The sequence below is a fragment of the Bos taurus genome, chromosome 22 (assembly GCF_002263795.3).
Source record: "Bos taurus isolate L1 Dominette 01449 registration number 42190680 breed Hereford chromosome 22, ARS-UCD2.0, whole genome shotgun sequence".
Taxonomy (NCBI): Eukaryota; Metazoa; Chordata; class Mammalia; order Artiodactyla; family Bovidae; genus Bos; species Bos taurus.
In genome coordinates this window covers 42,902,143-42,927,955 of record NC_037349.1, presented here as the reverse complement: position 1 = coordinate 42,927,955, position 25,813 = coordinate 42,902,143, and the positions used below count along the sequence as shown (strand labels likewise).

General features: G+C 43.2%; 3 protein-coding genes across 20 annotated transcripts in view; 2 read left to right on the top strand and 1 right to left on the bottom strand.

The window, feature by feature from the left end:
* PXK (PX domain containing serine/threonine kinase like) overlaps positions 1–3,715 on the top strand; it is an 88,207-nt gene extending 84,492 nt beyond the window's left edge. For 4 of the 10 annotated variants that reach the window (XM_024983001.2, XM_024982999.2, XM_024982997.2 and 1 more), the window contains exon 19: positions 2,421–2,512. Coding sequence is in view for 4 of the 10 variants with exons in the window: in XM_024983005.2 (XP_024838773.1) it covers positions 1,166–1,190; positions 2,421–2,607 (212 nt within the window). In the remaining 6 variants the exon portion in view is untranslated. 10 annotated transcript variants of the gene reach the window in all.
* Positions 3,716–4,067: 352 nt separating this feature from the next.
* PDHB (pyruvate dehydrogenase E1 subunit beta) lies at positions 4,068–9,481 on the bottom strand. The gene is made up of 10 exons (NM_001035435.3): positions 9,410–9,481; positions 9,271–9,324; positions 7,577–7,684; positions 7,419–7,481; positions 7,280–7,315; positions 6,835–7,120; positions 6,321–6,431; positions 5,887–5,978; positions 4,890–5,031; positions 4,068–4,603 (listed from the first exon to the last, which is right to left on the bottom strand). The coding sequence occupies exons 1-10, from the start codon at positions 9,449–9,451 to the stop codon at positions 4,458–4,460; spliced, it is 1,080 nt and encodes a 359-aa protein (NP_001030512.2). The 5' UTR covers positions 9,452–9,481; the 3' UTR covers positions 4,068–4,457.
* Positions 9,482–9,607: 126 nt separating this feature from the next.
* KCTD6 (potassium channel tetramerization domain containing 6) overlaps positions 9,608–25,813 on the top strand; it is a 48,118-nt gene continuing 31,912 nt past the window's right edge. For 4 of the 9 annotated variants that reach the window (XM_059879828.1, XM_059879827.1, XM_024982954.2 and 1 more), the window contains exon 1: positions 19,337–19,420. Coding sequence is in view for 2 of the 9 variants with exons in the window: in XM_024982956.2 (XP_024838724.1) it covers positions 19,365–19,420 (56 nt within the window). In the remaining 7 variants the exon portion in view is untranslated. Of the gene's footprint in view, positions 9,806–11,408; positions 11,601–19,336; positions 19,421–25,813 lie in introns of those variants that run through there. The other 5 variants (XM_015459612.3, XM_005222914.5, XM_005222912.5 and 2 more) reach the window with 3 other exon arrangements.

Here is a 25,813-nt window from a genome sequence, read left to right as displayed (position 1 = left end):
TTAGCCTTTACTTGGGAGAAGGCAATGGCAACCCATTCCAGTACTCTTGCCTGGAAAATCCCATGGGCGGAGGAGCCTGGTGGGCTGCAGTCCATGGGGTCGCTGAGAGTCGGACACGACTGAGCAACTTCACTTTCACTTTTCACTTTCATGCACTGGAGAAGCGAATGGCAACCCACTCCAGTATTCTTGCCTGGAGAATCCCAGGGACGGGGGAGCCTGGTGGGCTGCCGTCTATGGGGTCGCACAGAGTCGGACACGACTGAAGTGACTTAGCAGCAGCAGCCTTTACTTGGACAATGAGGGTCCGTTTCCTGAGCACCACCCCGTCCCCAAACTGTGGTAGTGAATGTGCACTTCTAATTTTGAGTGCCAGGTAGTATTGAGGCCACAGTCGAGGGTTGGTTCTGCGTGAGAGCCGAGCAGGTTAGTTCTGTGCCAAGATGGCAGCCTGTACCAAGTCTAGTCCCTGAGGCCCATCTCTAGCCTCCCAGAGTCCTGGGCTAGAAGGGTGGCTGGTCTCTGGATAGTCAGTCCCATGCCTTTAGTGGGACAAAGTGCTGTTTCAGCCCTGTCTTCTGGTCTGTAACCCACCCTGACGCTTCTGCCGGGGTCAAAGCCCAGAGCTGGGAGGCAGAAATGCTGGCGCTCATTCAGGTACATGTTGGGCCCTCCAGGTCAAGTCCAATTCTGCTGCCCTTTTTTGGCCATTGGCTGAGAGTGCTGGGGAGGGGCGCTGGGAGGGTATTGGCATCCACTCAGTCCTCTGGGCTCTGCACTTGAGTTCCAAGAGGCTTCAGAGGCCATCTCCCCTCCTGGTATTTCAATGGTCACTTTCCAAGAACACCCTTCAGAGGAACGCTTATATGACACACCGGTTTTCCCTGTTCTTCTCATCTTCACAGTCATGTCAGGTTGCAAGTCCTCTTTTATCTCTGTAACCCTGTAACACCAGGCTGGGAGCATCTTCCCATAATCCACCCTGGCATACAACATAATAGAACTTCATTAGTTGTCATTGTATAGAACCAGTGAAAATGACGTTTTGTTCATCTGTCTGTGTTCACTCTTTATTTGTATTGCCATATTATTATTTGAGAATTTCAAGAACTCCAGAGCATGAGTGTGTGTATCTGTGTGATTCTTTAATTTCAGCTGCCTTTAGGTTTGGGTAAAAGATGTAAAGGAAGGTAAGTGGTTTTCTATGAAATACTTTAACCATGGCTTCTCACAGTTGGTAAACAAAGGTTGCTCTTGCTGAAGTATGTTATTGATGGTCCTGAACACCCATCCATATAAAGTCAAGTTGTGGCAGGTATGTCCTCCTGTTGCCACCACAGCTGGGGAGGCGGTGGGGGAGCCACCCAGCAGACTGTCTTGCTGGGGTGGCCCTAGGATAGGGCAGAGGGTGAGGCTGGAACAGAGGTGGGGCCACAGGGAGCTGCCCGGGCCACAGGGAATGGGGCAGCTCCCTGTAGCACAGGCAAGTTCTTTGAAGCAAGGCCTTTTCTGAACCGAGTGTTTATTTTGTTCGAAGAGGATGAAATTCATTTGTTGATTTAAAAGTATACAATTCAAGTGCACAATGTCTGTGTGCCTGGAAGGAAGACAAGAGAAGTTTCAGATACCTGTTCAGTTTCCTTCTCCTTGCCCACCAGGGTAGAGCCCGCCATTCCAGTCTCCCCCAACACTTCAGCAAAGATGTAGGGTTAGTGCATTTCTGTCTTGTAGGGTTGGCTCCCAGTGGATACAAGGGTGTTTGAGGAAGACGCCTCCTTGAGAGTGCCATTGTGGGAGAAAGTCCTCTGTCCCTTGCTGAGCATTGCTGACAATTATCAGCATTTTATATTTCTTTCAGGCAACCTAGTATATTCAAGACAGATGGAAAAAAAAAAAAGACCCTGAGGAGCCCATAACCCAGCAGACAGTGGTTCCTTGCTGAGAATCCTCATTTGTCATTTCATGTTAAATCACATCCTTCAAATACAGTGTGCTTTGCAGCAGCTAAAGAACTGTTCATCCCTTTCTAGTAATCGGTATTTTAGGTAGCCCAGCTGTGCATACAGATGTCTGTCTTTCATTGCTAGCTCAGGAGTAGGTGGAGCTGTATGGAACCTGGAAAAAGTAGGGAAGGGAACCTTTCTTTTGGGATCATTTTTAAAATCTGGAAATTCATCTATGCAGAGAATGTTACTGTGTAATTTTATGTAATCTGTGATATTTGTTTAGTCTTTTCTCACATGAGTGTTAACTTGGGAGAAATGGCAACTTCAAAAAAAAAATCACACAGTTACAAAGTATCTCGGCCCCTCTGAGGGAAAATGTTTGCAGTCTTCCCCAAGTCCTTTCTGCCAAGGACTGAGCAGTAGCACGTGTGCAGGGTGCGTGCAGAAATACTGACTGTCCCTTCTCCTCCACAGGGATGTCCGCGTTACCTCCACCTCCTCCACCTCCACCTCCACCAGCAGCAGCTCCCTCACCTCCTTCGAGCACAGAGGCGCCCTCACAGTTTCCACCCCAGGCTGTGAATGGCGTGAGCCGAGGGGCCTTACTCAGCTCCATCCAGAATTTCCAAAAAGGAACTTTGAGGAAAGCCGAAACCTGTGATCATAGTGCTCCTAAGATTGGCTAAAGCTTCGTGTTTACACTCGGAGGGAAAAGTTCTTTTTTTTTTTTTTCCTTTCACCTCCACCCCCTGAAGTACCCTCCTTCTGGATGAATAATTGCTGAGCCAGTACAGCCACATACGACTTTGCAGATGCTCACATAAGGGGCTTTTCAAGAGAGAAACACAGTCTTCAAGTAGAATGAAGTCAGGCTGGCATTGCTGCCTTAAGAAATATTTTGCTCCTTGGTTACTATCGGAATCTGGTTCACCCTCTTTTGGTGGGCAGCAGCATATCAGAATCAATTATTTCCACCAACTGAAGGAAATGGACAAAAAAACAAAAACGATGACAATATTCAGTCACCGAGGTGAATGGCCTTGGTGTTACAATCCCTCCCATCCCACTAGACAGCTCCTAGAACTGTTCCTCTCATAATTTCTCTATTCTAAAGCATTTTCTGGTTATTTCTTAGATAAAACTGTTTTTTGCTACCTTTAATTACATCTTAGACATTAACACCATAGCCCAAAGCATAGTGATGTCGCTGAGAGTCAGAGAAGCAACCGAGTTCTTCATTTCCCCCTCAAGTATAAGGTGAAAGTTCGCAACATTCTCTCAAGTTCAATCAGGAACTCCATTGTGGTTACAGAACTCAGGGCTGCTATAGGAACTACTCTAGGCTCTTCATTCCTTTTAGTTAGTACATGTTGAACAGACAAAAAAATGTTAACATCAGGAAAAGCTCTTGCCAATTCAAGGATCTTCTTAATCCTTAGCATTTAAGTCAAGTTTGGGGTTTGTGGGGGGGTCATTATTACAAGTAAATTTGGCATCTATAGAAATCAGTTCTGATTTTTAAAGATTTATCCAAATATATCATCTTTTTAACATTACTCATTTATTAGAAAGATCCTTTATCCTATGATTTGCTTAAACCCTTAAATAAATTGCACTTTAAAGGATTATAAGTAATCCATCTAAAAAAATCAAGTTATACCCATCAGTGTTGGTTACTATGCAGAGAGAATGTCATTGTGTATAGTTTCATGTAATCTGTGATAAATGTTCAGCTGTATTTTTTATTAAAATAAACTGTGTCAAGAAAATGTGTTGTTTTAGCTTGGCTAGATATTTTAATGCGAAGTTTTTGTACCACTTACGTGCTTCTGTAACTAACTTACATCTATCTTTTCCATCTCAACTTCTGAGGAGAGCAGTGTATGGCAGAATATTATGTTTTTTGGCAGTGGGAAAAATACCTGACATGGATCTTGGTTTAACTTTGAAGAGAACCTACTGGAATTAGGCATCTGAAGAATCGGTGGGCAAGTTCCTGTTGTAAGTAAGTGATGCAGTTTAGGAGATTAGCGTTTAGTTCCTGATGGCACTAATTTCTTAACAGAATTTTAGGACTTCTATGCCACATTAATTATCTCAAGAATATAAAAATACCATTAGTCATAGTTAGGAATTCCTTTATTCCTTATCAAAACAATCTTAACAGTAAATGTAGATTAAATGCTTTTATTTTTTACATATAAGTTATCCTTTTTTGGATATATCTTTCATCAGGACTCTGCCACATTTACACCATGTTCTTCCAGTGAGAGGGTAAAATTGCACATGAATCTTATTCAAAGAACATGGTACTGTAACAGACCAAAAAAATATGTAACTTAGGAGAGTGGAAAGTTTTACCACAAACACATTTAAATTCTTCCCAGTAAAAAAAAATCTGTTGTTGCTTCAGAGATAACTTTATGAATTAAAAGGTCTTATGGGATAATCCAGATGAAGAGTCAGCAAGTATTTTAAGTAAATTCCAATGACCTGAACTTCAAGTCCAAACTAGATATTCAGTGTTTTCTTTATTGCAAATATGATGTCCTTAACCTGAGGTACAGAGTTGTCTTCTAGAATCTTTGCATAAGGCATAGGCACATCGGCACCAGTGACGCGAACTGCAGGAGCATCCAGGAAATTGAACGCGGGGCCTAAGAGGGAAGGAGGTGCAAGTCAGAGAGGCAAGGAAAACCAGCTGAGCACCACCACCTCAGCACAGCAGGTATGGCTGCCCCGAGAAGGGAAGTCTGAAATCTATGCTAATTACAAAGAACTGTTTATGGTTTTGCTTTTTTTAATTACCCAAAGGAAAAATAGCAAGCTGACAAGTTGAAAATTTCAAGTCATTTGATCATCCCTAGCTTTTGCTTGTTTTGTCCTGTAATAAACAGTGTTTATTACAGCTTAACTCTTCTGGAATCAGTGTCTCTGAAATACCTTCCATGATCCTGGCACAGATTTCAGCTCCTACTCCGAACTGTGGCCAGCCTCCTTCCACGGTTACAAGGTGATTGGTCTTCATGACACTGCCTTCTATTGTTTCAATGTCCATTGGCCTGATGGTTCGCAAATTTATCACCTAGACAGAAAATACAGTAAATAGCTTTATAGAGCCACTGCCTCACAAATACATTTTATCCCCATAAAGCCACTTCCCTTATGTGTGCGTTCTCAGTCGCACAGTTGTGTCTGAGTCTTGACAACCCCATGTACTGTAGCCTGCCAGGCTCCTCTGTCTGTGGGATTTCCCAGGCAAGAATACTGGAGTGGGTTGCCATTTGCTACTCCAGAGGATCTTCCTGACCCAGGAATGAAACCTGCATTTCCCATCAATCTTTGAGTCTAGGGAAATCTGACTATGTCAAAAGGGGAACTAATTAAAACTTTATCTCTACTACAAGCAGCTCTGTTCACTTACAGAACTCACTTGTCCTCCCTTGGCTTTAACTTCCTCCTCATCAAAATAGTAACTAACACGTGACTGCTTACCAAGTACCAGACACTACAATAAGTATAATTCCACAACCACCCTGATGGGACAGTAAATATTATCCTCATTTTATGGCTGATGACACTGAGATTTATTAAAGTACATAATAACTTGCTCAAGCATAACCAGCAAGTGGTATCTCCTGGATATCAAAGGGTTAGACTCAATGACTTCTAAGTTTTCCATTCTCCCAACCTCCAGCTCTAAGTTTGGATCTTAACTTGATAAAACAGATACTAAAAAGATCCAGACATTAGTGTGGTAAAAAGCTAGGTGTTTAAAAACCAAGTAGGTTCCCACTGTTAAGCTGAGACAGAACTAAATGACAAAGCAAGATTTTATATCTAATTAACCTGTTAACAGAATTCAAACTCATCTTTCTGGGTCTCTTTAAATTTAAAGGGATCTTTCTGATTCTTTAAGAACATGTGTATGTCCACTTACCTCACATTCAATTCCCTCTTTAGACAGTACTGTTGCAGCTTCTAAGCAGTGGCCCACAGGTCTTGAATGAGCAACTATAGTTACGTGTGTTCCTGAAACAAAGTTGTCACAGATCAGAGGTCAGGTTGAAACCAAACACACTGTCCTTCTCTGTAGCCAGCTGTGGTTCTTGTTCATTTGTAAAATCTTAAACTCAACTTCATTCCAGTGAGATGAGGAACGTGATAGCCTTCCTGGAAATGAAGTACAAATCCACTAGGCTCGGATTTAGAAAAGCACAAATACGCGGTGCAGTCAGGGCATAACACACTTTAAACTCATCCTGTAATTTTCTAGTCAAAGTTAAGGCCAGTAACTTCTAGATCGAGTCTGATCAACATAAACAGAAGGAGCAGAGTGCTAATACTGTTGAAGTATATACTGATTTCACTTACCTTGCCTTTCTATTTTGGCTTTTCCAATAGGGATCAGAAAATCTTTTGACTGAGCTTCTGAAGGAAGTTCAAAAGGTACTCCGTACATCAATTCATTCTCCAGCACCACCACTACAATATATAAATATTTAAACCAGCGTAACCACATGACTAAGAATATCTATAAACACAATCTATTCATTCTGTGAGACGTTTCACTGATTAGGAAGCATCATAGTGTCCTGTAGCCTTATGGATGGCTTAGATACAAACATCTATAGTCTGGTCAATCCTGATTTTACCTCTGGGGTTAAATCAGTGTTATAGGTGTGTAGTAAATTTCTCTCATACCTAATTGGCCCCCATATAGTCATAGATAAGAAAAACACTATTTTTCCCCTATGTTTACGACATCTGAGATCTCTAACATATGTCTATGCCTAACTTAATGGTCTTTAATGGTTCCTTCCATGCAGATATTTCATTTTAGTACTTTAATGTTCAAAAGAGATGCACGACACACCCCTCTACTGACCTGGGTTGTTATCCCGAATGGCTGATTTAATAAGCCCTTTTGCATCCTCTGAACTCCAGGGGCTGACCACCTTTAAGCCTGGGCAATGCCCATACCAGGCAGCAAAACACTGTGAGTGCTGGGCAGCTACACCTGCTGAGGCGCCATTGGGCCCCCTGAAGACTATGGGCACAGACTGAAGGCCCCCTGACATGTAGTACGTCTTGGCAGCTGAGTTTATGACCTGGTCGATGGCTTGCATAGAGAAATTGAAGGTCATGAATTCACAAATGGGCCGTAACCCAGCCTGTCAAATCAAAAATGTTGAAAAGACGTTGAAAAGACTGGAAAACATCAGTTTAGAGTGGCAAATAACTACTTTGCCCCCCCAACACTCAAGCAATGATTTTAAAAGGTCTTGTTAAAAGAAACCTTTTGGGTGAGATTCACAAAGAAGACTACATACCATAGCGGCACCTACAGCAATTCCAGCAAAGCCCATCTAGAAAGTAAAATGCAAATATAAGTAAAAACCCACAAAAATTAGAGTAGTATCCTTTAACAGACATGCCCCTCCAAGGTCTGCTTCCTGATGGAAAGCTTACCTCAGATATGGGAGTATCTATGATCCTCTTATCTCCATATTTCTTCCACAGGCCTCGACTAACCTATAATTAAGCAATGACCCATTACTTCTAATTGTACTGGGGGCAAATGACCACCTCAATTCTGTATAGTGGTTGTTTTTTTTTTCCTTACTTACCTTATATGCCCCATCGTACTGGGCAACTTCTTCCCCAAGGAGAAATACCTTCTCATCTCTTTCCAGCTCCTCATCCATGCCTTGATTTATAGCCTCACGAACTGTCACCTGTCACAGGCATGGGAAAGCAGTCAATAAACTACAGGATTACTTAGGATACTACTGAGATTCTCTCTTGACCTAGGCTGCCCACAGCACACGATACAAAAACCATCAGTAGAACAGGCTTCTCTTTAAAAGTTCAAAGAATTTAAAAAGTAACATTTCTATTGCTCATTGCCAGTCTATGATTAGATCTATGAATGAAAAATATACTGAACACTTCCCTTTTTAATATTTACTGGCTGCACTGGGTTTTAGTTGCACATACGGGATCTTCCCGTTGTGTCACGCAGGATCTTTCATTGTGGCTCACCGACACAGCAATTGCCATACAAGCTCAGTAGTAGTGGTGCACAGGCTCAGTTTCCCATGTGGGATTTTGGTTCCCTCAACAGGGATTGAACCCACGTCCCCTGCATTGCAGGGTGGATTCTTAACCACTGGACCAGCAGGGAAGTCCCCTTTTTCTTAATGACTACCTAATCTTGAAAAATCTGCTTGCTGGCCAGACCAGTTCACAGGTGCTTTCCTAAGTAGAGAGTACACTGGATAATTTTATTTCCACATTTGGTATACTGTGGGGCAGAGAACAGTCAAGAAAGCCTAAGTAATACTACATACTGAGCACTAACTAAGTGCCAGACACTGCCAAACACTTTGCCTTCAGGATCTAGGAATTTCTCAACTATAAAGGTTGGTAGAATCCTCCAGTAACAAAAATGAGAAAAGAGGGAAATTCCTCATAAACTTGAACACAGAATTACCATATAATCCAACAATTCTAACTTCTAGATTTTATACCCCAAAGAACTGAAAGCGGGGACTCAGATAATTGCACATCAATGTTCACAGCACCATTATTCAAAATCCAACAGGTGGAAACAACTCAGGTGTCCATCAATGGTGAGTGGGTAAGAAAAGGTGGTATATGCCTACAACGGAATACTATTCAGCCTTAAAAACGAATGAAATTCTGACACATGCTCCGACATGGCTGAACCTTGAAAACTTGGTAAGTGAAAGAAGTCAGACCTATAAGGAAAAATATTAAATGATTCCATTTATAGGCCATCCCTGCTGCTGCTGCTGCTGCTGCTAAGTCGCTTCAGTCGTGTCCGACCCTGTGCGACCCCACAGACAGCAGCCCATCAGGCTCCTCTGTCCCTGGGATTCTCCAGGCAAGAATACTGGAGTGGGTGGCCATTTCCTTCTCCAATAGGCCATCCCTAGAATACATGAATTCATCATCACAGAAAGTGCCGAGAGGTTAGAGGTCACCAGGGGCTAAGGGAGAGTTACTGTTCAATAAGTACAGTTTCTGTTTGGGACGATGATAAAGTTCTGGTGGTGAATGGACGACGTGCTAAATGCACTTAGCGCCACTGAATATACAGTTTAAAATAGTAAATTTTGTTATGTATATTTTACCACAATAAAAAATTTTAAGGGGAGGTGAGGGAAGAAGTGTCACGTCTTGTTCCCTCAGATCAGCCAGCTGATTCCGTTAAGCCTCGCATGGGTGACATGCGACCCCAGCCTCTGCCCTGGAACCAGGGGTCCCTCCCGGCCCGACTAGAGTCCGGGCCAGTTACCTGCAGTGCAGCCGGCGCGGTCCGGTGGAACCGCCTCCTCAGCAGCCCGGAGACCTGGCAGGGAGAGAGAGAAGACGCTCAGAGGGCAACAGAGTGGGCAGGGGTCGCGCAGGGTCATAGCAAGGGAGCCGTTGCCTACCTGCTCAAGGGGTTTCCGCACCAACACAGCAACCACCGCCATCTTGGCCGTGTCCTCTAGCCGCTGCCAAATGACAGCACAGGAGGGCCGCGGACGAGTCGGACCCCGCTCCCCCGCCGGCGCGGGCCAATGGCAGGGCACGACGCCTGCGTGCCCCGCCTCCCGCAGCGCGTCATGGGCCGAGGGGGCGGGCCGAGGGGGCGTGTGGGTGGTCCCAGTCTGCGGCGGCCGGAAAACAACTAGGGAGCGCAGGCGGTTCCTGGCGCTAGGGCTGCACCCCCGGAGCGCGTCCGGAGCGCGTCCGTCCGTGTTGGTATTTTGGACGCGGGGACCGAAAGTCAGACGCTGAGGAGCGTAACTCGAGGCCGTGAAAACTGCAGGCACAGAAACGCTTTGGTACGAAGCAGCACTTTATACATAATCTGGTGACTGGGTATTTACAGTCTGACAAGTTACCCTGGAAACACTGTCTTTTGGTTCCTTAGAATGTGAACTGGAGCTAGCTTTCATGTGTGCCAGGCATTATGTTAAGTGCTTTATGGCTCACTTTATTCTCATAGGAGCCCTTTCAGGTAATTAGTGTTAGTATTATTAGCTCTATTTCTCAGATGGATAGAGTGAATGAAAGGGATTGGTTAAAGGAGCCAGAATTTGACTTTACGACTCCTGACTGTAAAAGGTAGTCTTTCCCCACTGCTTCGTAAAGCGGAATTTGGGGTCCCTACCTGGGAGGGAGTTACAACAACCTGCATTTAGAGAGGGCCTATCACCTGAGAAGAGGGCGTCAGAGAATGAGATGGCTGGATGGCATCACCCATACAATGGACATGAGCTTGGGCAAAGTTTTGAGAGATGGTAAGGGACAGGGAGGCTTGCCGTGCTGCAGTCCGTGGGGTCACAAAGAGTCGGACACGCCTAGTGACTGAACATAACCTGTCTAGGGAAGCCTCTGGAAGCTTTATCTCATTGGTCTCATTTCGACTTGGGGGTGAGGGGAACGGGTCAGGTAGGACCTCTGGGGACTCCCCCAGCCCTCGCTGTTATCCAGGACATTTCAGAAATGTCTATGAGGGCCGCGAGCTGCTGCTGGTCTGCAACCTGAGAATCTGGGTTTACTGTAAGGGCCCCGAGAAGCCAGTGCCGCAGGGAGAGACTAGGTCACAGGAATCTGGTTGCTAAGTGAGAGTGAGAGGAGAGGGGTGAGGGCAGAGGCAGGGAGGCCCCAGGGAGTCTTGGGTAGAGAGAACTGGAATAGAGGACAGCTTCAGCATGGAGAGGAGGTGACAGGTTTAAGATCTGTTTGGGACTGGAATCAATAGGGTTGCCGTGAGGGAAGGGGAAGAGTTGAGGAAGATTTGGGTCTTCTTTGTTTTTGTTGTTGGGTGGGTCGGGGAAGGGAGGCGCCTAGACGTAGGTGAGAGGTAAGACTATTCTGAATAAGCTGTATTTAGACAACTGGACCATACTCAGGTTGAATGTTTGGAGCCTAGAGCTAGAGGCTAGGTAGTGCTAGAGAGAGAAATTTGGACACAGCTGCTTGGGCATGGCTTTTAGTCTCTGGGCTTTCGCTTCATCATCTTTAAAATGGAAAATTTGTCTCTAAGATGTGAAGTCAAGACGTTCTGTATTCCTCATCTGACATCATTGCCTAGTCCCTTCAGTCTGTGGACTGAAATAAAAACATACAACGTGAGAGCTGTGAGATTCGTTTTATTTGGGGACTTAATGAGGACTATACCCCAGGAGACTGCTCTCAGATAGTGCATAGTGATTTGGAGAAGGGTATGCAGTCTGGCACACATCTGGGTAGAAGATTACTGCTAGTCATGAGTAGATATTTTAGTTAATGATTTTTAGTGCTTTTCCAAGTATGGTGAGATGCAAGAAATTGGGTTCATAAGCTTTTCTCCTGAAATTATCTGAAGGCCTGTTTTACCAGGTTTTCTCAGACCTTGGAGTGCCTCATTTTCAGTCTTTGTCCTGAATTCTTTCAGGGTATGTTGATGGTCAGCAGTGGCAGTGGCTAATAACTCAACTGTTGTAGAGCAAAATGGCAAGCAACGGTTTTTACTTGTCAAGTCCTTGACAGGAAACTAGTACTTCTCTGGCAGCCACACAGCATCCTCGGGAATAGCCTCAAATTTGAGATATCACCCCTCACTGGTTCCTGGGTTCTGCTTAGAACAAAAATGTAAGTCAGTGCTCTTGCCTGTCTCACCTCTCCCACCGTCCAGCACTAAAAGATTTCAGAAGTAAAATTACAAAGCAAAAGGAGGTATTAAGGTAAAGAAAGAAAGGCCTAAAGAGAAACCAAAAATATGGACTGTGATGTAGACAGAGGACAGTATTCCTGGACTTTATTCACACAGAGATCCTAAAAAGCCAGGAATCCTGAGACTGTGTAGCCAGCCTGGCCACTTGAGTCAGAACGGCAGTAGCAACTCCAGAGGACTCAGCTGGCCTCAGGTGAGAATTTCCTTTAAAATAATGACTGCAAACAGTTCAGACACATTGAATATCTTTATCTGTATATATACATTCCTTTCAAACTCTATAAATGGCCAGTTTGGGAAAACCCAGCACAATTTTATGTTTTGGAGTAAAAAGCACAAAAGTTGGAAGTGCTAAAGTATAAATCCATAATCTTTTTAAAGAGAATCTACATTCATAGGCTCACTGAATTTTACAGAAAAGGATTGGAAAGTGTAAGTTGGCTAACCACTTCACTCTTGCAATTAAATCTTTCCAAAGTTCCAGGAACATTTGTCCTCCAGTATCTTTGGGCTGTCACTCATCAGAAAGTCCTTCATCCAAAGTTTCAATCTCCACAGGGTTCCACAATTATTATTATTATTTTGGTCATTGCAATCAGGGTTTATTAAAGATTTTTCACTCCAGCTTTTTAGCTATAAGTTAAACACATTAAAATGCACATTTCTACCACCTCAGAAGTTCTCTCATGTCTCCTTCTAAGTAATTCTCCACTCAATTCAACAGGCAACCACTGATGTGATTTCCATTGGCCTGTTTTAGAACTTGAAACAAATGGAGTTATATTTGTTTATATATATATTTGTTATATACCTTGTGCTCTTGTGTTTGGCTTCTTTAGCTTAGCAAATGTTACTGAAATTGATTCATTCATGTTAAATCTTAATGCTTTACTCCTCTTTTTATTCTCATAACTTTTTCTTTTGGGAGATCTTAAGACCCACAAGAAGTATAAAAATACGAAGAGTGTACAAGAGTTTTCCTGTATCTTCCTTCCAGCTTTGCTCAGTGGTAATATTTTATATTGTTTGTTGTTATTGTTCTGTCACTAATTCATGTCTGACTTTTTTGTGACTCCATGGACTGTAGTCCTACCAGGCTCATCGGTCCATGAGATTTCCCAGGCAAGAATACTGGAGTGGGTTGCATTTCCTTCTTCAGGGGATCTTCCTGACCCAGGGACTGAACCTAAATCTCCTGCTTTGCAGGCAGTTTCTTCACTGCTGAGCCACCGAGCAACCAACTCCAGTCTTGCCCGGGAAATGCCATGGACAAAGGACCCTGACTGGCTACAGTCCATGGGGGTCACAAAAAAGCTGGACATGACTTAGCAACTGAACAACAACAAAAATATTTTATGTACTATAGCTTGTTGTTGAAACCCAGAATTAACATTGGTACAATACTAGTTAGCTAGACACGAACTAACATTGGTATAATACTAGTTAGCTAGACACTAACATTGGTACGATACTAGTTAGGTAGACACTCTATTCTGCTTTCACCTGTTTTTATATGCATTCTTACGTGTGTGCGTGTGTGTGAATAGTACTACAAAACTTCATCATCTGTACAAATTTATGTAGCCACCAGCACAATCAAAGTACAGAATCGTTTCATCACTGTAGAGAAACTCCCTCTGCAGACGCAGGTAGACACCTTCTCCCACCCCTAACTCCACTGTTCTCTTCTTAACCACTTTAGTTGTTATTTCAGGAATGTTTTTTACATGGAATCATGCAATATGTAATTCTTTGAGACTGACTATACTTACTCACCCTAATGCCCTGGGGACCCATTCAAGTAATTCTGTGTATCAACATTTCATTCTTTTTTATTGCTGAGTAGCTGTATGGCTTTGTTGGTTTATCCATTCGTCCACTGAAGGACTTCTGAGTTGTGTTCATTTTTAGTTATTTCCAGTATAGCTGCTGTGAACATTGGTTTACAGGTTTTTATGTGAACTTAAATTTTCATTTCTTTGGATATCCAGCAGTATGATTGCCTGTTAAGTGTATGTTTAACTTTTAAAAAATTGTCAAACTTTTCCCAGAGTGGCTGTACCATTTTAGGTTTCCTCCAGCAATGTATGAGAAATACAGTTGCTCTGGGATCCTTCCCAGCACCTGATATTATTAATAATTTTTATTTAGGCATTCTAATCAATGTGTAATGGTGGCCCTTGTGAATTTAATTTGCATTTCCCTAGTATTTAATGATACTGAACACCTTTTAAAATCCAGCATCTCACACGATATATCCTGCATATAAATTAAATAAGCAGGGTGACAATGTACAGCCTTGACGTACTCCTTTCCTAATTTTGAACCTTTCCAGTTCAGTTCAAACTGTTGCTTCTTGACCCACATACAAGTTTCTCAAGAAGCAGGAAAGGTGGTCTGGTACTCATATCTCTAAGAATTTTTCAGTTTGTTGTGATTCCCACAGTCAAAGACTTTAGTCAGTGAAGCAGAAGTAGATGTTTTTTTGGAACTCCCTTGCCTTTTCCATGATCCAGTGAATGTTGGCAATTTGATCTCTGTTTCCTTTGCCTCTTCAAAACCCAGCTTGTACATTTGGAAGTTCTTCGTTGATGTTCTACTGAAGCCTAGCTTGGAGGATTTTGAGTATTACCTTGCTACCATGTGAAATGAGTGCAGTTGTGCACTAGTTTGAACATTTTTTGGCATTGCTTTTATTTGGGATTGGAATGAAAACCGACCTTTTCTGGTCCTGTGGCCACTGATAAGTTTTCCAAATTTGCTGACATATTGAGGGTAGCACTTTAACTGCATCATCTTTTAGGATTTTAAATAGCTCAGTTGGAATTCCATCATCTCCACTAGCTTTGTTCATGCTTCCTAAGGTCCACTTGACTTCACATTCCAGGATGTCTGGGTCTAGGTGAGTGACAACATCATCGTGGTTCAGTCAGTTCAGTTCAGTTCAGTCGCTTAGTCATGTCTGACTCTTTGCGACCCCATGGACTGCAGCACTCCAGGCTTCCCTGTCCATCACCAACTCCCGGAGCTTACTCAAACTCATGTCCATTGAGTCAGTGATGCCATCCAGCCATCTCATCCTCTGTCATCCCCTTCTCCTCCTGTCTTCAATTTTTCCCAGTATCAGGGTCTTTTCTGGTGAGTCAGTTCTTCGCATCAGGTGGCCAGAGTATTGGAGTTTCAGCATCAGTCCTTCCAATGAATATTCAGGACTGATTTCCTTTAGGATAGACTGGTTGGATCTCCTTGCAGTCCAAGGGACTCTCAAAAGTCTTCTTCAGCACCACAGTTCAAAAGCATCAATTCTTTGGCCTTCAGCCTTCTTTATAGTCCAACTGTCACATCCATACATGACTACCGGAAAAACCACAGCTTTGACTAGACGGACCTTTGTTGGCAAAGTAATGTCTCTGCTTTTTAATATGCTGTCTAGGTTGGTCATAGCTTTTCTTCCAAGGAGCAAGCATCTTTTAATTTCATGGCTGCAGTTACCGTCTGCAGTGATTTTGGAGCCCAGAAAAATAGTCTCACTGTTTCCATTGTTTCCCCATGTTGGTTATCTAGGTCATTAAGACTTTTTTGTATAGTTCTTCTGTGTATTCTTGCCACCTCTTCTTAATCTCTTTTTCTGCTTCTATTAGATCCTTACTATTTTTGTCCTTTACCTTACACATCCTTTCATGGAATGTTCCCTTGATATCTCCAATTTTCTTGAAGAGATATCTATCTAGTCTTACCCATTCTGTTGTCTTCTTGTAATTCTTTGCATTGTTCACTTAAGAAGGCTTTCTTACCTCTTCTTGCTAATCTCTGAAACTCTGCATTCAGTTGGATATATTTTTACCTTTCTCCCTTGCCTTTTGTTTCTCTTCTTTCTTCAGCTATTTGTAAAGTCTCCTCAGACAATCACTTTGTTTTCTTGCATTTCTTTTTATTTGGGATGGTTTTGGCCACTGCCTCCGGTACAGTATTACAAACCTCTTTCCATGGTTCTTCAGGCACTCTGTCTACCATATCTAATCTCTTGAATCTATTTGTCACCTCCCCACTATATAATGTTAAAGGATTAGATTTAGGTCATACCTGAATAGCCTAGTGGTTTTCTCTACTTTCTTCAATTTAAGCCTAAATTTTGCAATAAGGAACTCATGATCTGAGCTACAGTCAGCTCTAGGTCTTATTTTTACTGACCTTATAGAGCTTCTTCATCTTTGGCTGCAAAGAATATAATCAGTCTGATTTTAGTATTGACCATCTGGTGATGTCCATGTGTAGAGTCATCTCTTGTTTTGTTGGAAGAGGGTGTTTGCTATGACCAGTGTGTTCTCTTGACAAAACTCTCTGTTAGCCTTTGTCATGCTTCATTTTGTACTCCAAGGCCAAACTTGCCTGTTACTCTAGGTATCTCTTGACTTTTTACTTTGCATTCCAATCCCCTATAGTGAAAAGGACATCTTTCTTTTGGTGTTAGTTCTAGAAGGCCTTATAGATCTTCACAGAACCATTTGACTTCAGCTTCTTTGGCATCAGTGTTTGGGGCATAGACTTTGTTTACTGTGACATTGAATGGTTTGCCTTGTAAATGAGCTGAGATCATTCTGTCATTTTTGAAATTGCACCCAAATACTGCCTTTCAGACTCTCTTGTTGACTGTGAGGGCTACTCCATTTCTTTAAGGGATTCTTGCCCACAGTAGTAGATATAATGGTCATCTGAATTAAATTTAAACATTCTTGTCCATATTAGTTCACTGATTTCTAAGATGTCACTGTTCACTCTTGCCATCTCCTGTTTGACCACATCCACTTTACCTTGATTCATGGACCTAACATTGCAGGTTCCTATGCAATATTGTTCTTTACAGCATCAGATTTTACTTTCACCACCAGAAAGTAGAAGTGTTAGTCGTTTAGTTGTGTCCTTCTCTTTGTGATCCTATGGACTGTAGCCTGCCAGACTCCTCTGTCTATGGTATTCTCCCGGCAAGAATACTGGAGTGGATTGCCTTCTCAGTGGCTCTTCCTGACCCAGGGATTGAACCTGGGTCTCCTGCATTGCAGGCAGATTCTTCACTGTCTTAGCCACCAGGAAAACCAGACACATCTACAATTGAGCATCATTTCCACTTTGGCCGAGCCGTTGTATTCTTTCTAGAGCTACTAATGATTGCCTCTGCTCTTCCCCAATAGCATATTGAACACCTTCCGATCTGGGAGGGCTCATCTTCCAATGTCATATCTTTTCCCTTTCATGGGTCACAGCCTTGTCGTAGTGAAGGGGACTGTGCAACTCAGTGAAGCTGTGAGTTATGCCGTGCAGGGCCACCTAAGATGGACGGGGCATAGTGAAAAGTTGAGAAAAGGTGCTCCACTGGAGGAGGAAACGGCAACCCACTCAAGTATTCCTGCCTAGAGAACCCCATGGGCAATATGAAAAGAAATTACAACCAACTAACAATAACTGCATGCATGTGCAGCTGGGGCAAAACATGAACAGTAAGATACAAAAAGACCAAAACAGAACCCGCTTCTTTATTCTTAACTGGAAAATCCCATGGCCAGAGGAGCCTGGCGGGCTATTGTGTATGGGGTTGCTAAGAGTCAGATACAACTTGGCAGCTAAAGACAACTGCCACTTCTGTGGTGTGGGGAATGAAAGCAGGGTACCATGCGTGATCCCTGCACACAGTACCTCCAAGGGTGTGGGCAGAATCCCTTAACCACCCCCCTCTATCTTTGCGCCATTTAAGGAGCCACCTCACAATTCTCCCTTGGGGAGGGGGGACGAGCAAGAGCATCAGTCACTTGTCAGTCCCTTGTGCTGTGGCCCAAGTCCCCATAAAGCTTTACCCAAAATTCCTTGTCTGGCCTCTTACCTATTTCTGTTGATTAAAGAGTCCAAGGACGCTGACTGGCAACAGTAGGACCTCTGACATAATGCTCTGTTGATTGAATCTGCAGGTGTGGAATCTGGATACTGAAGGCTGACAGTATATTCTCCTAGTCTGTGGCATATCTCATCATTTTTCAACAGTCTTTCAGAAAAAAAGGGTTTACATTTTGATGAAATTCATTTTATCGGAGTTTTCTCGTATGGATCATGTTTTGATGTCATCTCTAAGAACTTTGCCCAACACCAGGTTGCAAAACTTCTTTGATGCTTTCTTGTAAAGTTTTACAGTTTTCCATTTAGGTCTGTGGTTCATTTTGAGGTAATTTTTGACGGTGAAGGACAGGGAAGCCTGGTGTGCTGCAGTCCATGGGGTCACAAAGAGTTGGCCACAACTGAGAGGCTGAACAAGAACAACAGTGAAGTTTAGGTCCAGAGTTTAAAAAATTTTTTAAATTATTTATTTAATATTTGATTGCACTGGGTCTTCATTGCTGTGTGCGGGCTTTTTCCAGTTGTGAAGAGTGGGGACTGCTCTCTAGTTGCAGTGCGTGGGCTTCTCTTTGCGGTAAAGTTTTCTTGTTGATGAGCGCAGGCTCTTGGCACACAGGCTTCAGTAGCTGTGGCCCTCGGGCTTAGTGGCTGCATGGCATGTGGAATCTTCTTAGACCAGGGATTGAACCTGTGTGCCCCTCACTGGCAGACAGAGTCTTATCCACGGTTCCACCAGGAAAGTCACGAGAGTTTCTTACGTATGCATATCCACTTGTTTAACGTTATTTGCTAGGAAGACCATCTTTTCTCCACTGAATTGCTTTTGCACCTTTGTGCAGAAATCAGTTCGTTGTTTTGAGTGCTGAAGTGGGACTCTTCTGTCCCATTGGTCTCTGTGTTTATCCCTTTTTCAGTCTTGCACTGTCTTAGTTACTCCTGCTGTGAGGTAGTTTTTAAAATCAAGTAATGTGAGTGTTCCAACATTTCTTTTTCAAAGTTGTTTTTTTAACAATCAGCTTATCTGAAGCTACCCAAAAAAATGTTGATAGAATTTTTATTGGAACAGTGTTGAATCTGTAGAACATTTTAAAAAGAGCTAGTATCCTATTTATTTCAGTCTTTGATTTTTTTTATCAGCCTTTTGTAGTTTTCAGCATGCACATCTTACACATATTTTATTTCTGTCCTTTTTAGGCTATTGTAAATGTTATTTTTAATAATTTTGGTTCCTAGGGACTTTCCTGGTGGCTCAGTGGTTGAGAATCTGCCTGCCAATGCAGGGGATGCGGTTTCAGTCCCCTATCTGGAAAAATGCCGCGTGCTTCTGGGTAACTAAGCCCGAGCGCCACAGCTGTGAGCCCAGGCACTGCAACTTCTGAAGGCTGTGCGCCCTGGAGCCCGTGCTCTGCACAAGAGAAGCCGGCACGCTGCAGTTTGAGAGTAGAGTAGCCCCTGCTTGCCACAGCTAGAGGAATCCTGCACGCAGCAATCAAGGCCGAGCGCAGCTAAAAACGAACAAATTTTAAAAACTTTATATTTTTAGGTTTCTGATAGCTTACTCCTAGTATGTAGAAATGCGGTTGATTTTCAGGTGTGGACGTGATGTTCTGCCACTTTGCTAAACTCATTTGTTGTTTCCAGAAGAAGCTGGTTTTGTATGTTCTATGGGATTGTCTGCTTAGACAATTATGTTTGTGAAAGATAATTTTTTTCTCTCTTTCTAATATTTTGCCTTTTGTTTCTTTTTCTTCCCTTTTTTGCTGCCATTCTAGTACCTATGTTGAGTAGAAGTGGTGAAAATGGACATCTTCACCTTGTTCCCCACATTAGAGGAAAAGCATTCACTCTTTGACCAGTAAGTGTGATGTTTGTTTAACGTTTTTGTATGGATGCTTATTCAGGCCAAGGAAGTTCCCTCTGTTTCTCAGTTGCTGAGTCCTTTAATCATGAATGGCCATTGCATGTTTGTCAAATACTTTCTCTGCATCAATTTATTAATATATAATCATTTGATTTTTCTTCCTTGGTTTGTTAACATTGTGGATTATGTTGATTGCAGCAGTGTTGCATTACTGGTATACACCGTCCTGGGTCATGGTGAGATACATGTAAAGACACACGTGTGCACGCATATATATTGCTGGCTTTTGATTTGCTAGTCTGTTGTGGAATTTTATGTGTATGTTTATGGAAGATTTCTTGTGTTGTCTGATTTTGGTATCAGTGTCATGGTGGCCTGCCTCAAATGGAGTTGGGAAGTGTTCCCTCCTCTTCTGCTTTGTGAAGGAGGTTGTATAGAATTGGTTTTATTTCTTCCTTAAATGTTTGGTAGAATTTATATTTGAAACCGTCCAGAGATTTCTTTCTCATGGAGCTTTTGACTACAAAATCTGTTTCTCTAATGATATAGAGTTATTCAGGCTATCTATTTATTCTTGGGTAAATGTCAGATGCTGTTATTTTTCAAGGACTAAGTCCAGTTCATGAAGGTTGCCAAATTTATATATGTTGATTTGTTCACAAAATTCACTTTTATGTTCTGTAGGGTTTGTAGTGATATCCCCCTTTTCATTCCTGAAATTGGTAACCTGTGTCTTTCTTCCTTATTTTTTTGTCAGTCTGGCTAGAGAATATTCATATTTTACATTTCTGCAGGTAATCAGATGATTTGGATTTCCACCTGCCTGCTGTGGGCTGTGGTTCCAAAGTCAGCTCAGTTTTTAAAGTTCCAAATTTTTAAAAACATTTTTATTATTTCCTTCTTTTTGGCTGCACTGGGTCTTTGTTGCTACAGGCAGGCTTCTCGTCGCATTGGCTTGTCTTGCTGCAGAGCATGAGTGCAGGCTCAGTGGTTGTGGCTCAAGGGCTTAGTTCAGTTCAGTTCAGTTCAGTCGCTCAGTCGTGTCTGACTCTTTGTGACCCCATGAATCGCAGCACACCAGGCCTCCCTGTCCATCACAAACTCCCGGAGTTCACTCAAACTCATGTGTATCGAGTCAGTGATGCCATCCAGCCATCTCATCCTCTGTCGTCCCCTTCTCCTCCTGCCCCCAATCCCTCCCAGCATCAGAGTCTTTGCCAATCAGTCAACTCTTCGCATGACGTGGCCAAAGTACTGGAGTTTCAGCTTTAGCATCATTCCTTCCAAAGAAATCCTAGGGCTGATCTCCTTCAGAATGGACTGGTTGGATATCCTTGCAGTCGAAGGGACTCTCAAGAGTCTTTTCCAACACCACAGATCAAAAGCATCAATTCTTCGGCGCTCAGCTTTCTTCACAGTCCAACTCTCACATCCATACATGACCACTGAAAAAACCATAGCCTTGACTAGACGAAGCTTTGTTGGCAAAGTAATGTCTCTGCTTTGCAATATGCTATCTAGGTTGGTCATAACTTTCCTTCCAAGGAGTAAGCATCTTTTAATTTCATGGCTGCAGTCACCATCTGTAGTGATTTTGGAGCCCCAAAAATAAAGTCTGACACTGTTTCCACTGTTTCCCCATCTATTTGCCATGAAGTGATAGGACCGGATGCCATGGTCTTCGTTTTCTGAATGTTGAGCTTTAAGCCAACTTTTTCACTCTCCACTTTCACTTTCATCAAGAGGCTTTTAAGTTCCTCTTCACTTTCTGCCATAAGGGTGGTGTCATCTGCATATCTGAGGTTATTGATATTTCTCCCGGCCATCTTGATTCCAGCTTGTGCTTCTTCCAGCCCAGCGTTTCTCATGATGTACTCTGCATAGAAATTAAATAAGCAGGGTGACAATATACAGCCTTGATGTACTCCTTTTCCTATTTGGAACCAGTCTGTTGTTCCATGTCCAGTTCTACCTGTTGCTTCCTGACCTGCATACAGGTTTCTCAAGAGGTAGGTCAGGTGGTCTGGTATTCCCATCTCTTTCAAAATTTTCCACAGTTTATTGTGATCCACACAGTCAAAGGCTTTGGCATAGTCAATAAAGCAGAAATAGATGTTTTTCTGGAACTCTCTTGCTTTTTTGATGATCCAGTGGATGTTGGCAATTTGATCTCTGGTACCTCTGCCTTTTCTAAAACCAGCTTGAATATCAGGAAGTTCACGGTTCACATATTGCTGAAGCCTGGCTTGGAGAATTTTGAGCATTACTTTGCTAGCATGTGAGATGAGTGCAATTGTGTGGTAGTTTGAGCATTCTTTGGCATTGCCTTTCTTTGGGATTGGAATGAAAACTGACCTTTTCCAGTCCTGTGGCCACTGCTGAGTTTTCCAAATTTGCTGGCATATTGAGTGCAGCACTTTCACAGCATCATCTTTCAGGAGTTGGAATAGCTCAACTGGAATTCCATCACCTCCACTAGCTTTGTTCAAAGTGATGCTTCCTAAGGCCCACTTGACTTCCCATTCCAGGATGTCTGGCTCTAGGTCAGTGATCACACCATCGTGATTATCTGGGTTGTGAAGATCTTTTTTGTACAGTTCTGTGTATTCTTGCCATCTCTTCTTAATATCTCCTGCTTCTGTTAGGTCCATACCATTTCTGTCCTTTATCAAGCCCATCTTTGCATGAAATGTTCCCTTGGTATCTCTAATTTTCTTGAAGAGATCCCTAGTCTTTCCCATTCTGTTGTTTTCCTCTATTTCTTTGCATTGATCGCTGAAGAAGGCTTTCTTATCTCTCCTTGCTATTCTTTGGAACTCTGCATTCAGATGCTTATATCTTTCTTTTTCTCCTTTGCTTTTCACTTCTTTTCACAGCTATTTGTAAGGCCTCCCCAGGCAGCCATTTTGCTTTTTTGCATTTCTTTTCCATGGGGATGGTCTTGATCCCTGTTTCCTGTACAATGTCACGAACCTCTGTCCATAGTTCATGTTGGATTAGGCCATGAACCATGTTGGATTAGGCCCTCCCCTAATGACTTCATTGTACCTTCATTACCAACTGCTGTGACATTCTGTGATACTGAGGGTTATGACTTCAGTATAGGAATTTGATGGGGATACAAGTCCGCCAGTAACAGTGTGGCTTTAGTTCGTCTGCTCTGTTGTTCACCGCTTACTGCTGTTTCTGCATCTGGACCAAGGAGGACAGGAGAGAAACAGCAATGGTATTCTCTCCCTGCTCTTGGAATCCCAGCTCCTCTGCTTAGAGACAGAATCCCCACCCCACCCCCCCACCTTAGAGTGTTAAGCCAGAGAAGGCAATGGCACCCCACTCCAGTACTTTTGCCTAGAAAATCCCATGGACGGAGGAGCCCGGTGGGCTGCAGTCCATGGGGTCGCTAGAGTCGGACACGACTGAGCGATTTCACTTTCACTTTTCACTTTCATGCATTGGAGAAGGAAATGGCAACCCACTCCAGTGTTCTTGCCTGGAGAATCCCAGGGACGGGAAGCCTGGTGGGCTGCCGTTATGGGGTCGCACAGAGTCGGACACGACTAAAGTGACGCAGCAGCAGCAGAGTGTTAAGCATCTGACCACCCACTGCTGCCACCAGCACTAAGGTATTGCATGCAGGCTAGGGCAGGAAACAGAGAAAAGAAAACCAAGATTGAAATGGAATATTCTCCCAATGCCCCCACCCGCCAGATCAGAAAGAGGGCTTCTCTTGGAACTCTTTCTGTCTGCACTCGATGAAAACTTCTGAGTTTTAAGCAGGTGCCTTTGAATTTAGGCCAGGCAGTGCTGAAGGGAGAAAACCGAACTCCCCACCAGTTTTATGGACTTTTGAATTCTGGTCTTTTTTCTGATTCTCCTGATACCATTTGCTTTCCACCATCCTTTGGTCATTGCTGTCTACGTTGAAAGGGTCTGTAGTTGCAGTTAGTATGATAGCTAGGGCAGCGTGTGCTTGTCTTTCCTTGAATCCTCACCATGTACTTTGGCATATGCGTTAACTTTTCTTAAAAAAAAAAAAAAAAAATATATATATATATATTTATTTATTTATTTTATTTACTTACTTGGCTGCACCAGATCTTAGTTGCGGCACATGGGATCCAGTTCCCTGATCAGGAGTTGAACCCAGGCTCCCTGCATTGTGAGCAAGGAGCCTTAGCTACTGGAACTGTGCATTGTAAATTGTGTTCAGTATTGTTTTGTTGATTTCCAGATGTAAATTCCAATAAAGAGTATCTGAAAGTGGCTTTTCCCCTACAGCTTTGCTGATACTCGTAAGTACACATTTCTACATTGACATCGGTATTAAAGGTCCACAGGCAGGAGAAGGCATCCCAGCGCTGCCACTCACCTTGAGCTCATTGCTTATGGCATCTGTACATCATCTCTCATCTGTCAAATGAGTGTCTTGAGTCTACTTGGGCCACTGTAACAAAATATGGTAGACATGGTAACTTAGAAAACAACAGAAACCTTTTTTCAAATTTCTGAAGACTGGCAAGTCCTAGATCAGGGTGTCAGCAGATGTGGTGTCTGGTGAGAGCCTGCGTCCGGGTTCATAGCTGTCCATTTTATCAGTGTCTTCGATAGCAGAAGGCATGAGGCAGCTCTCCAGGGTCTTCTTTTTTTTAAAATAAGGGCACTGATCCCATTTATGAGGGCTTTGCTTTGGGACCTAATCACCTCCCAAAGCTTTCATCTCTGTCACATTGGGGATTAGATTTCAATGTATATATTTTGTTGGGGGGGTGCAATACGTTCAGTTTATTGCAGTGGAGATAGTAGTGCCTACCGTTTAAGACTGAGGGGCAGGCGAGTTCCCCAGTTCTCTCTCTACAAGGACTGGAGGAAATCTCTGGGTTCGTGGGCAGCTGGCAGGCCCACGAATATCTGTAGGCCTGAGACCTCAGAGAGATATTGGTCATGTCCAGCAGAGCAAGTGGTGACTCAGCTGGTTTATCTACGGCTTGTTTCCCCACTAGGGTGGGAAAAGGGTTAGTCTGACCAAATATAGTTCAGTATGTGGTAAAAACCCACGTAGTCAGAGATGCTCAGTAGGTCTATAAATTGATCAATCGGTATATAATGTAAATAAAGGAACATAATGTGTCATATATTGCATTTAAGTGTGTAGAGAAAAAGAAAGGCCTAGCTAGCATTGAATCTCTACTTCATTTTTACCACATACTGAATTGTATTTTCCCTGGAGAATTTTATGCATGGAGGAGGCTGGCGGGTTACAGTTCATGGGGTCGTAAAGAGTCAGACACAACTGAGTGACTTTCATTTATATATATATATTATCTGATAACATGTATATTATTTATACATGTTAATATATATTAATATATGTATATTGTATATATGCATATTATGAATTACATGTTATTTGACATATTTAGAAATCTAGATTGGAGAAGGCGATGGCACCCCACTCCAATACTCTTGCCTGGAGAATCCCATGGGCGGAGGAGCCTGGTAGGCTGCAGTCCATGGGGTCGCTAAGAGTCGGACACGACTGAGCGACTTCACTTTCACTTTTCTCTTTCATGCATTGGAGAAGGAAATGGCAACCCACTCCAGTGTTCTTGCCTGGAGAATCCCAGGGATGGGGGAGCCTGATGGGCTGCAGTCCATGGGGTCGCTAAGAGTCGGACACAACTGAGCGACTTCACTTTCACTTTTCTCTTTCATGCATTGGAGAAGGAAATGGCAACCCACTCCAGTGTTCTTGCCTGGAGAATCCCAGGAACGGGGGAGCCTAGTGGGCTGCCGTCTATGGGGTCGTACAGACTGAAGTGACTTAGCAGCAGCAGCAGCAGAAATCTAGATAGCGTGTTTGTTTTTTTTACTACATACTGAGTTGTATTTTATATTTATTGTACTTTTTTTGAGATCAGAAAACAGTGAAAACTCATTACAAGATGGTCTGTGGGAAGAGGTGAATATCTGTAGTCATGGAGGGATTTTCCCAGAGCAGCCCAGAAGGGTCTAGTGTCATGGCCACCCCCTGCCTCCTCCCTGCTCTGCGGCCTGCCTCTAACAGGGTGGTCTGTAGGCTTTGTCACTTTCCTACGACTAAAGTGACCCTTCTGCTCTGGACCTGCCAGGAGCCTTTCAGGAGCTGAGAGTTTGGAAAAGTGGGGAAAAGGCTACATTGGGAAAAGGCCCAGATGCCAGGCCCTGCTGGGGGCCCTTGATGCCTGGACAGGTTGGAGTCACTGAGCTTTTTAGAGCCCTGTTGTCTGCTCCATAACAGCCGTTTCCTGTCTGTGCTGCTCGCCTTGGGCTAAGCAAAGGCAATGAGTTGACTATGGAATCTAAGAGTAACAGAAGGGAAATATAAGAATGATTATGCTGTTGCTGCTG